This window comes from Tursiops truncatus, chromosome 3, assembly GCF_011762595.2.
Source record: "Tursiops truncatus isolate mTurTru1 chromosome 3, mTurTru1.mat.Y, whole genome shotgun sequence".
Classification (NCBI taxonomy): domain Eukaryota; kingdom Metazoa; phylum Chordata; class Mammalia; order Artiodactyla; family Delphinidae; genus Tursiops; species Tursiops truncatus.
Window position 1 is genome coordinate 137,006,537 of NC_047036.1, and position 12,775 is coordinate 137,019,311.

At 38.7% G+C, this 12,775-nt stretch overlaps 1 protein-coding gene and 1 pseudogene across 1 annotated transcript in view; both read right to left on the bottom strand.

The window, feature by feature from the left end:
• Positions 1-507: 507 nt before the first annotated feature.
• On the bottom strand, positions 508-1,226 carry LOC101338300 (YEATS domain-containing protein 4 pseudogene; annotated as a pseudogene).
• A 3,777-nt stretch (positions 1,227-5,003) lies between these two features.
• The window catches only part of GABRB2 (gamma-aminobutyric acid type A receptor subunit beta2), a 298,709-nt gene continuing 290,937 nt past the window's right edge, over positions 5,004-12,775 (bottom strand). Inside the window, exon 10 of the mRNA XM_073802774.1 lies at positions 5,004-10,942. Within this exon, the coding sequence (XP_073658875.1) occupies positions 10,595-10,942 (348 nt within the window). The 3' untranslated portion in view covers positions 5,004-10,594. The remainder of the gene's footprint in view (positions 10,943-12,775) is intronic.

Below are 12,775 nucleotides of genomic sequence, written 5' to 3' on the forward strand. Positions count from 1 at the left end.
TTTCTTCTTTGCATTTCCCCTCTCCAACCGCTGCAGCTTCATCTCAGAAATTTCTGGATACTTTCTTTTATTAGTTCTTTGTTTTTTAATCATCTGTAAACTACATTTATTGTGCTTATTGGGCACTGGGCACATCAGATACAAAAGAGTTGGGATGGGGGCAGGTAAGAACTTAAGAAATTAAATATACACATTAATTTTACCACAAATTCTAACTAGGGAAGTACAAAATTTGTACAAATTATACTTTATAATGAAATTTTGATGTCTGTCAAAAGGATAAGCTATACATACAATGTAATAAAAATGTTTTAAAATTGTGCTTAATATCACAGAACTACCCTGAAATGGGTTGATAAAATGCCTATACAGCATTATACACATATATTTCACATTAAAGATTTGACCCCATTGTTGAGAAATCTATGGTTGACAACTATACGTGCAGTTCCTCTAAGAAACATTGCAGCATTTGTAGTCCATCTCTCCTTTAAACTCCACCTTATTTTAGTTTCACTTACTATCGAGTTCTCTTCAGACCCGTTTATATTTCTTTTGTCTCATCATCTTCTTCGAGTTTCCTGATTTCATTTTTTAAACAATTTATAGTTTCACGACTTGCTTTTAATCTCTCCTTAAGCTCTGCAATTTCAAAGCTTTTTTTTTTTTTTTTTCCGCAGCTTCTAATTTTTCTCTGGTCTTCACTTCAAGTTCTGCAAATTCTGTTTCATGCTTATAGGATCCTAAGGTAAGCTGACGAGATGTTAATAATTGTTGTATCATCGCTGATTGCGTCTTGAAATATCATTTCATCATAGAGCTCTGAAACCACTGTCTTTTTTCCCAGCATTGCATTGGTGTCTGATTGAAATAGCTTTAATAAATGATATAGGGTTACAGGTCTTTCATTAGGATCAATGAAAAATACTTTGATGACTATTTCGAATTCACCCCAGCCTGCTTCAGTAATTCCATAGGGAGGCTTAGTAACAACTCTTAAAGGACTGCCATAGCTTTCATGTAATTTAAATTGGATTTTCTTCACATATGCTGACATATCCTCATTTCGATATGGTTTTACATATACTGTCCACGGATGGGTGTGCCCATCCTCTTTTCTTTCCAAAATATCGAGCAACATTACCATAAATGATTGGTTTAACGGTAGTAACCCCCTTCACTCTCCCGCCGGAGTCAGGCCCAGATTCTGCCATTCTCTTGAACATATCGTCCTACGGAAGAAGCCGGCACCACCAGGGAAAGAGACCGGGGCCGGCGGACTCGCCGCTCCGCTCAGAGGCCCCACACCTCCCACGCGGTACCAGGAGGAGGGTTTCTAGCCGAAGGAGGACGGGTCAGCAGGACTCGGGGTGCTGAGGGATCACCAAAGCCTCACCGCGGGGGGCGTCGCGGAGAGGAGAGCGGTGGAAAGCGGGACCTTTTATTAGTTCTTCACTTTCAGGTTCATTCATTAAATTCCAGTCTACACAGGGTCTTTGGGGAGGTGGAAATGTGTGGGTAGCTTCCCTTGCCCACTGAATTTGTGCCCTTGCTTCATCCCCAGAGTTGACATAGTGGAGAATCTTAGGGCTCATGACCCCCCTCCACCCCATCAGTGACAAAGTGCCCCAGAGCCTCCACCCTCGCCTCCCTTTTCTCCCTTGGGTGCTCTCCCAGCAGTTCTTTGCCCCTTCAGGATTCTTTGCTCCTCTCCCAAATCCTTGCTCTGGTGGCTCTGTCTTATTCTCCGTCAGGGCCATGTGCCTGCTGAGTGGGCCCAGGAGGTGTTGTAGGAGAGTAAGGGGCTTCTGCTCTACCGGTAGGAGAGAGACAAAAGCCCTCCGAGTGAGTGATCTAAAAGCCAACCAGACTGTTTACATTGTGAAAACTTCTGCTGGCAATTTTCTGTACCTATTTCTACTAAAAAAGTTTCTCTCTTTTTTGTTTTGAGAGTACACGGAAGTATTTTACTTTCTTACATTTATAAGGTGTCAGCTTCCAGGAAAGGGAAGAAAACTGATCATTCCACAACTATAATGGCATAGAAGCTTGTTCACTCTACACACACTCTCATGGAGCTTGTCATATGCTCCTTCCTCAATCTCGGTTTGAGGATTACGACTCTAAAACCTCAGCATGGATTTTTGGCACAAGAAAGATGAAAGTTTCTGTGTCTCTCTGGCCTTACTGTACCTGCCCATAAAGTAAAAGACTCAGTGCCGTGGGGGCTTCTTGCATTCTCAGATTAATCTGGCATCACTGGGCTTGCAATTCCTCAAGACGACAACTGGATGGTGCTCAGTAGTGACCGCCTCTTTAGATAGAGCTTGTTTCTCCCCAGTTACCCACAGTCCCCACCACTCCCTATGTATTACACCAGGCCTGTGTTATTTGTCTACAATTTCATTAAGCCCTGTGTCCACATTTGAGCTTCCAAGACATAAGATATATCAATCCTTTAACTAAATTTTGTATCTCATTAGCCTTTTGACCTTCAGAACTGGAACCAATTATTCCCCACCCACTTTGGACATCTATTACTAGAAATACTGTATGACTGATCCAATATCAAATTCATGCTTTTGAGTCTCAGCACTTTCCGAGGTGGAGTGACCAAGGACCTACTAGGTCACAGATGGGAGTGCAGTGATGAATCTAACACCTTAAATGAAGCTGTAGAGGAAAGAAACCCCACATTTCTTTCCTACTCCATGTTCCAGCCTGTTTGATTCTTTCATGGGTCAAAGACTGCCACTCTAGCGGCACACCTGGGCCAGTGCCACGGGCTGGCTTCCTAAGCTTCATCGTGCCATCTGCTCCGAGGTCTGCCATTTCCCCAGGTCACTACCGCTGAATGGTATGCAGGTCTCCACTTGCCTGGAACCTGCTGCTTTTCTCCTTCCCAGTCTCAGAGAAAGCATCCCTCCCTCTCTCCTTACCCTGAAAGACACTCATGTGCCTCAGTACTTGTGGGGCGCTAAGCATCATCTCTGAGTATCTTCCAGCAGTGTCTCATTTCTATCCAATACAAATCTCTGAAATGAAAAGATAGATATATATATAAATACTAATAACCTAGTTGGCTACCTGAAACAAAAGGAAAGATCAGAACATGCACAAATCAACATATTGATAAGAAGACCACCTAAGAAGCCTAATCGTTTGGGGCTTGTCTGCAACTTGTCATCCCATGATCACTCCTTGGTTCTAGGCCATGTGGTGGGGTGATGCTGTAGTGGGTAATGTGCACATTTGGCTAATGCTCTGATACAGAGATTTGAAGAGACAAGAATGTGTTTATTTTGTTGCTGTCTGCTTTAGGAAATCAAGGACTGTGGACTGATTGTGTCTCCTGCCATCCCTGAGAATTTTTCTCTCTAAACTGGTATTATTCTGGGAGGTGGATCTAAAGGTTTAGAAAAAGACTCTGTATGGGAAATGTCATATGATATTTCATAATTAGAACAAGTTTCAGAAGAGAGCAAGGGTAGTTCCACTTTAGGATATTATAGTAGTTAGAATATGAGTGGGGGAATTTTCTCATTGCCAATTGATTAGCTTTTTTGGGGGGAAATATCTGGGAATGTTCTCCTCCCAAGGTAAGTAATAGACCATGACCCCACCTACAGTACCATTTCCTATTGGCCCTCTCAGCATACCCCGCCCACACAGGCTCATGAACACACACGCACACACATGCACGCACGCACCACCAGTTATGTGAACGTGTTCATGGATTTGAGCATACATGTGTTCTCTCTGCTGGACAGAAATGTAGAAAGTTAGCATGAAGAATAGCAAATGCAAATGGAAGAACTGTACATTTCTAGATGATACGATGTGCAATTTGCAGTGTAAGCTGGCAGGAACTGGGTCTTCACTATAGGTGAGTTATTTTCAGTAGTGTCATTCCTTGGTAGCTATAGCTCCTTTTAATCATGACTTCATTGGACAATTTTGCCCTGACAGTCGGCCTTGCTCAGGTGGACAGAGTCTATGAGGTGCTATTTGGACATTCGAAAGTCAATAAGAGTGAGAGACACTAGGCTTGTCCTCAGCTAATTCGCTGGTCTCAGGAGACTTCTCATGCATTTGAGAGCTTCCATATAATCCAAGAGGGTAGGGACCTTGTGAGCCTAAGCATTAATTTTCTAGTAGCATTACAAGGTCTGGCAGATGGCAGGCTCTCAACAAATGTTTCTTGGGAAATGACCAAAATGAATGAGAACTGAACATGCCTGGTCACCCACTTTTAATGATGAGGTGGAAAGAATTTGCAAGGAATTGCGGGTGAGTCCAGGCTGGGTAGGAATCCAAGTTCTTCTACTCTCACGGGCAAGGTACTTATTCCTTCCGATCTTGAATTTCTGCTACTCTTAGGAATGTGGTAAGGATTAAGTAAGTATTCAATTCTCAAAGTATTTAGTGTAACGTCTTCAGAGAATATATGTAGAATGTTAAATGAATGACAGGTTTGTCATATGATTTTCATGATTGAAGCCAAGTTCTTAATTAATTACCCATAAGTATATAACCTAAGAGAACATTTAATAATTACTATGACGTTTTAGGTATCATGATAGAATTCGTGATAAAACATGCTGAATCTTCTAGTAACGATTATAATTAATAAAAGCAACAATACTACTGTTGTTGCTATTATCTACTGTCATCTACTGTTTACAAACCACTTAACGTGTTTGTACCATGCTAAGGACTTCTTACGGGTTATTTCATTTCAACTATACAGCAGCTCTATGAAGGAGGCACAATTATATTTTTTTCTTCAGATAAGAAAAATGAGAGGCGGATGGATTAGATAGCTACACAATCATACACCTAATATGTGACAAATCAGAGCTCAAACTCAAGTCTGCCCTAGAGCCCATCCCAAGTTCCCAAATTTTTATTGCTTTTTAGAAGTTATAATTCTACATTCTAACTCATATTCATAGATCAAAAAAAATTCTGAACTCAATGAAACCACTTATACACACATCGTTTTAAGTTTTATTTATACTTCTTAGTTCAAGAATTACACACTAGCCAACATTATTATATATTTACATGCTGAAAGTGGCTGTAATGTTTAAATCCAAGAAAATAATTCTTATGTGCTACTCATTTATAATCCTCATTTGTTACTATCTCATGTATCCCAGAGATTGTAGTAATCCTGTTTTTTAGAAAGACATGAAAATAGATGCAATGATATCCACTTGTGTTTTGCATTTTCTAGCCATTGGAAAATGTGCATTATGTGCATATTAAGAAAGGCTACAAGGTAATTAGTAAGGCTGATAATCACTACATTGTGAAGAAACTAGAATATCACTTTTTATAAAAGGACAATTCAGAACTGTGCAGGGACAATATTCATAACAGAACTATTTAAACACCCATGCAAATAAAAACTTTAAAATGTTATGGAATTTAAATTATTTTCAACTTTGAATTAATATGTTTAAAATGAACACTGAACTCAAATTATTGAACTAAAAAGAGAAAGATACAAGCTGATGAAACTGTCAACTTGCTTCAGATGGTGCCAGGACACACATATGGGCATCAGAATAATGACGTGTGACAGGAAAGAGACATTTGGTTTTAAAGTTAAAAAAACACAAAGATTTGTTCTTCAGTTTGGATCGCATTTACCTTTTTCACAAAACAAATTCTCAAAGCAAATTAAAACCCGATGTCAGCGTTTTGCATTCATCTATGGATTTACAGAAATGTTTTACTTCAATTTGCAAATAACTAATAGATATTTAAGTGGTTTTTTTTCTTAAATGACTTCTTTAGTGTGGTGTCTTAATTAGCATTCTGTTGGCTCCTTACTACTTTTTACAATGTTCCTAGTGTATTTGGAAAATATTTTTTAAACCTTTGGTGTGAAGCAGTGTCTTTTTTTCCCACTTTCCCTCATTTTTTCTTTTTCGATTTCTTTTTTCTTTTTTAATAATTCTGGAGTCTTTGGTTAAAAGGAACAATACTACCTAAGGACAAAATGCTATTATTAAAAAAAAGGTCTTCTCTATGTATTATGTGTAACACATTTCTGGAGCAGGTATGAATAAAAAGCATTTTTATTTCCTGAAGTGCCATCAATATAAACCTTTACTCTTTGAAAATTGAGATTTAAGTTATGATCTTTGATTTCTTAAACTCTTACATATAAAAAATTCTATCAAGTAATCAATGATCATTTCTGCTTTTCCCAGTTGACATTTCTAAGGCTATCTCTTGGTTGTTTCATCGACTACATAAACACTATAGCATTTCCCATAGAGGGGGCAGGAGTGGGAATGACTGAGCGGGCAAGTAAAAGTGTACGTGTGTTTGAATGTGTGTGTGTGTGTGTGTGTGTGTGTGTGTGTGTCTGTGTGATAGCAAATTGAAACCCTTCTGTCTGGGATCCCAAACCATTTATGCAAAAGGGTATTTAAATTTCTCTGCTGGGGCTGCAGCAACTGTACTTAGTAAAAAAATAAATAAAAATTAAGGGAAAAAAACCTAAACAATTATTTGTATCTATCGACTATTCATTTACAGCATGTTTAATTATTTACATAATAACACATCAACTTAAGCCATAAACAGAATTAGCATGTTGCCTTACCATAAAATACAAATTAGAAGTTAAAAATATTTAAGAAATCTGTTTTAATATTTACACACGTTCAGTGAAAGTTATGGTTGCTCACATTACATGGACTCTGTATACTCAGCAAAATGGCATGATTGCTACAGTTGAGAATATCTGCCCTAACCAACATGGTGGGATTTAGTTATTTTTTTTCCTCCTCCTAGGAGGAATTTTTTTTTTTCTTTTATCATTTTGTGTTTTCTTAAGACATTTTTCTTTTTAAATCACCAATGGACAATGTTATTTGTTTCCTTGAAAAAGAGAATAGACAAGCAATGTGAAAACTAGTTAATTTCTATGTTCTGAGGTACAGTACTATTGTAGTGTCAAACTGTGCAGTGGTTCATAAGAACTGTAGGCATTGATTCGCTGATAGAGAAATGCTCAGTACCCTGTATTACTTGTTTCAATATGTTGATTTGTCAGTTGCCAAATAAAAACTATTCATACACTGATTTAATGAAGGAAATAAACATATTAGCTTATTCCTTTTGTTTTCCAACGTATGAATGCATATATATGTATGTATGTTTACATGGATCTATATATACACATATATACATGTAGATATGTTGTAGACCTGCTTGTTGGCTGTTTTTGTTATTGAGTATGACTTTACTCATCAAATTGGACAACAGTTACCTATAGAAAATGGAAATTTGTCTTAGTTGCCAATTTAATGCGGGTCTTGCTTAAAATAAACGTGACTCATTTCCTCATTACGCATTCCACTGAACTTTCTCTATGCATTGTGCTTTTGTAAGCTGACAGATTTTTTGTGTTCCTAATGCTAGAATGTAAAGTCTTTTGGTTCCTAAACCATTTTTATTATTATTATTTTTTTTTCCACTTAGCACTGCTTTTGAAGAAATGAGAAAAGGTCTAGATGGCACTGCTTAAGTCTTTTCCCGTTACTGAATTGCAGTAGAAAGAATTGTAACATTCCTTATGCAAACACATGATTATGTTGCATGAGTTTTCAGTTCTGAAAATGCATTTCATACCTACTAGCAGTCATGTACAATATATATACAGATTGAGATCAAAGATTGCATTTAGACTGTGCATTTGAGAGTCAGAATTTGCCTATGAATTGCACAAAGATGAAAAACACCTTAATTGCTGGCTATCTGGCTATTTTATTACCAAAAGAAAAACTATACATATATATATAAACTGATAGTAATACCAAATCAGAATTGCCAAAACATACTTTTGTGGTCCTTAAATTTAAACACTGGATGTCAAGCTGACTGGTCTTTTTGAAGACTTAAAGATCTAGCACCCCTCCCTGGCCCTCCCCCAATTTGGTGACTAAAATCCAATTCAAACACAATAAATATACACTTTAAGAATAAATTCTATATCTACTGTTATCTCTGGGCAGGATGAGGCAGTTTTTTCTACCTACATGGTTACTGAATGCCAATATATGGATTTCGCTCTAGGGCTTCTGTTTCAAGGTCCCATCTTCTCCTTTTCCCTAGATTTTTCTTATCTCTGCAGGCGGAAATGAATCCCTGGTCATATGCTTTTGAGGCTCATGTTGCAAAGCTGCTTCTGTCCACTTTGATCTAGATTTCTCTGTTGACTTCCCTGGACATCAAAATTTTGTTGTAACCATAAATGACAATATGAAGGATTTTTATGGCTTTTATGATAATTGCAATTAAGAGCCCATTTTTAGGTTGGAGCTCTGAGTTGTCTCTAGAAAAACCTTTCCAGAATGGCATTTTGGAGTTGTACACCTGAGTTATCAATATGCTCCTTCCTGATATATGCTACTCAAACTTTAAGCCCTAGTGACAAGGGGCAGGCACTTTTATTAGCGTGATGTCCCAAAATGATTGCCCAGGGGAAAGTGTGTCCCCGGAGAAACTTGAGGAATCTCTGCTCTGAGCCCAGGGGCAGCATGAAGGTTGGATTCTGCCCAAAGATCATACTCAGAGGTGTTCAAGTATATAATCAAAAAAATAAGGGCCAGAGTTCCCTATGCTGGTGAAAAAAAATATCATCCCATTTGGGGGGGCAAATTCAGAAAGCTGGATGTTAAACCTTTTTTTTTCTCTAATAGTGGGAATAGAAGGGCAGCAAGACTCCATCATATTTGAAGCTGCTGAATCATCAGGGAAAGAAAACATACATTTTATCCACAGGCAGATACTGGCCTTGGCTACTATGCACAATTAGGGATGTTACTCTGAAAAGAAGTGTTTATTTTTTAAATAGAAATAGCAAAGTCACCCTCCAAGAAAAAGTTCAGTCAAATCAAACTCTAAGGAAAAATGAGCAATTCACTATTTTCTCCAAGAAAGGCAAAATATGAAGCGCACATTGACAGAATAAAATATATTAGCTTATTCTCTTGCCTGTCCAACATATGAATGCATATATCCAATTAGTATAGAAAGAAGCACAATGACATAATTTAAAAATTGAATAAAAACAGTACCTCGTGCCTGCCTGATTATGTTATATATTTTTCTACAGTATCAACTGAGGCTCATAACATTCACCATGTTAATGTTATTCTGTTTTCCATGACTTTTCCTATTTTCTTTGATTAGGCAGATTGCAACATACACAATGAAATCACCCTTAAAAAAATCAAACCCAGCAAAACTACAAAGTAACCCTACTTGTGCACATAATCTTTGAAGTACTGTTTGCTATGAAAGATACAAAGGTGAACTTCACTGCACATAAGGAAACATAGTTCTCTCAAAATCTCTCCAAAGCCTTACTTTGTCTGTCTCTTAAGAATATAATCAGAATTTCAGAAGCAAGAAAAGTTAGAAAAGACCATTAATCCTCTAAAGAAATAAACAAATCCTTCCTTTGAAATAACCTAAATTCAGAAATAAACTGTAGGAAAATGTTGTAGAGACAGCTGACACTGTCTGAGAAAAGCATCCTGTTTGCTAGCTCTGTCTGTGCTTTATATTCATATATTGGAATGACTCCCAGCGTAACCTAAGATGATTCTAATTCCACTATCTTTTCTATTTGGGGGGGTGTCTTTTTATTAGATAAACTATAAAAACCTCTCTAGGTATGCTGTCAAAAGCTTGTGAGGTTGGAGGAAAAAAATCTCTCTCACTCTACCTTTCGCCACTGAACACAGTATGTGTGGACCAGATGCTACAAGGGGCTGATAAGGGTCATGCTGCTCACTTGCTTTAATTTTGTTACAACAGCTGTTTCTGGATTTTCCACTCTGCTCTGGGTTATTAACTCTTAGTTTAACGACCTCGGAAATAGCCTCTTAGAAAAATTTCTTTGGCCCCCATGCATGAAAACGTTCAGAAGTCTCCCCTTCTCTAAATGTCAAAGTAGAATATGTTGGAGTTGATTCTTATGCTCAAGCAAACAGAGCCTGGCCAAACTGGTTTCCTGAGTCTCTGTCTTGACTCTCCCTATCCTGTTTGAACTACATGAGAACCTTCTACAATCCAGTGGGAATCAACTTCCCATGGCACCATTATCACCTTAATAAGACAGGCATAGACCATCTTCAGTTAGCATGTTTGCGTGGCACAGCAGACCGGATGCCAACCTTAGGAAGGAAGACGGGGGGTATCTGGGTACGACCGCTTCTCTGCGAAATGACTGATGACGCTATTGACCCTTCTAGAATATCTTCTAAATTACTGCCCTCCATATAGGCTGTGTACTAAGCAGAAAAAGTGGGACACTCAGACTCAGTTTTGCCAGCATGTGTACAAATCACTTGCATTTTAACTGGAAAACCACAGGGACCTTAGTGTATTCATGACTTAGCAGAAGCAACCCAAATGGTATGAAATGGACCACAGGATAGGCCAGCAACTAAGGTATTTTAGCATCACTTTTGTCCTGGAGTGATGTGTTTTCCAAGTTCTACGTCAGGCTGTACAACTGGTTTGAGGAGGGATCTAGTCCTTGCTTCCCATGGGAGGCTATGTTTTAGTTCACATAGTAAAGCCAATAGACGATGTTGAAGAAGGAAAAAACCACTGGGAAGAATATGCGGGACCACCGATCTATGGCATTCACATCAGTCAAGTCGGGGATGGTGATTTTCAGTTGGGAGGCGCGTCTCCGCAGGCGGCTTTTCTTCTGTGCCACGTGCCGTTCCAGGGCATTTCGGCCAAAACTATGCCTGGGTAACCCGGCTTTCCGATACTGGATGCTGGAGGCATCGCAGGCCAGCATTGTGCTCCTGGGGTCTCCAAGTCCCAGCACAGCCTCGGAAGTGGCCATTTCATTTTTTATCTCAAGAGTGCTCAGTAATATGTTCTCATGGGGGTCCATCTGGAAAGGAGAAGAACCAAACAAGACTTTCAAAATAATAAGCCTTTAATGGTGATTATTACACAAGGCACTATGATATGTAGTTTAGAAATTTATCATAGTGGTTAAGAGAACTGGATTTGCAGTGACATGATCTAAATTTGAATTGTGGCTCTGCAACTATCACCTATGTGAGTTTCAGCTTCTTCATTTATTAAATGGTATAATAATCCAACCCTAGAGGACGGCTGTAATGACGTAAAGGTATAATAGATTGTTGCGAGTATCATTTTCATGATTTCTACTTAGAGCACACAGATAAATGGAAAGCATGACACCCCCCTTTAAAGAATTTACAGTCTTAATTACAACTACCTAAAAAATTAAACTGAACTAGGTATGAAATAGCATTAGAGGATGAATTATTGAATTGTGCTCAAAATAGAAGACTAACTACAGATGAATTCATGATAAAACTAGAACTAAAAACAGTAGGTAAGGAGAGGTCTTCAAGATGGCAGAGGAGAAAGACATGCAGATCACCTTCCTCCCCACAAATACATCAGAAATACATCTATGCATGGAACAACTCCTACAGAACACCTATTGAATGCTGGCAGAAGACCGCAGACTTCCCAAAAGGGTCTTTGTGCTCCAGCCGGGTGTCAGGACTGTGTCTCTGAGGTGGGAGAGCTGAGATCAGGACATTGGTCCACCAAAGACTTCCTGGCTCCACGTAATATCAAATGACAAAAGCTCTCCCAGAGATCTCCATCTCAATACTAAGACCCAGATCCACTCAATGACCAGCAAGCTACAGTGCTGGACACCCTATGCCAAACACCTAGCAAGACAGGAACACAACCCCATCCATTAGCAGAGAGGCTGCCTAAAATCATAATAAGGTCAGAGACACCCCAAAACACATCACCGGATGCGGTCCTGCCCACCAGAAAGACAAGATCCAGCCTTATCCACCAGAACACAGGCACCAGTCTCCTCCACCAGGAAGCCTACACAACCCACTGAACCTACCTTAGATACCGGGGGCAGACACCAAAAACAACGGGAACTAAGAACCTGCAGCCTGTGAAAAGGAGACCCCAAACACACTAAGATAAGCAAAATGAGAAGACAGAGAAACACACAGCAGATGAAGGAGTAAGGTAAAAACCCACCAGACCAAACAAATGAAGAGGAAATAGGCAGTCTACCTGAAAAAGAATTCAGAGTAATGATACTAAAGATGATCCAAAATCTTGGAAATAGACTGCAGAAAATACAAGAAACGTTTAACAAGGACCTAGAAGAAGTAAAGAGCAAATAAACAATGATGAACAACACAATACATGAAATTAAAAATTCTCTAGAAGGAATCAATAACAGAATAACTGAGGCAGAAGAACGGATAAGTGACCTGGAAGATAAAATAGTGGAAATAACTACTGCAGATCAGAATAAAGAAAAAAGAATGAAAAGAATTGAGGACAGTCTCAGAAACCACTGGGACAACATTAAACACACCAATATTCAAAATACAGGGGTCCTAGAGGACGAAGAGAAAAAGAAAGGGACTGAGAGAATATTTGAAGAGATTATAGTTGAAAACTTCCCTAATATGGGAAAAGAAATAGTTAATCCTGTCCAGGAAGCGCTGAGAGTCCTATTCCAGATAAATCCAAGGAGAAACATGACAAGACACATATTAATCAAACTATCAGAAATTAAGTACAAAGAAAAAATATTAAAAGCAGCAAGGGAAAAACAACAAATAATATACAAGGGAATCCTCATGAGGTTAACAGCTGATCTTTCAGCAGAAACCCTACAAGCCAGAAGGAGTGGCAGGACATA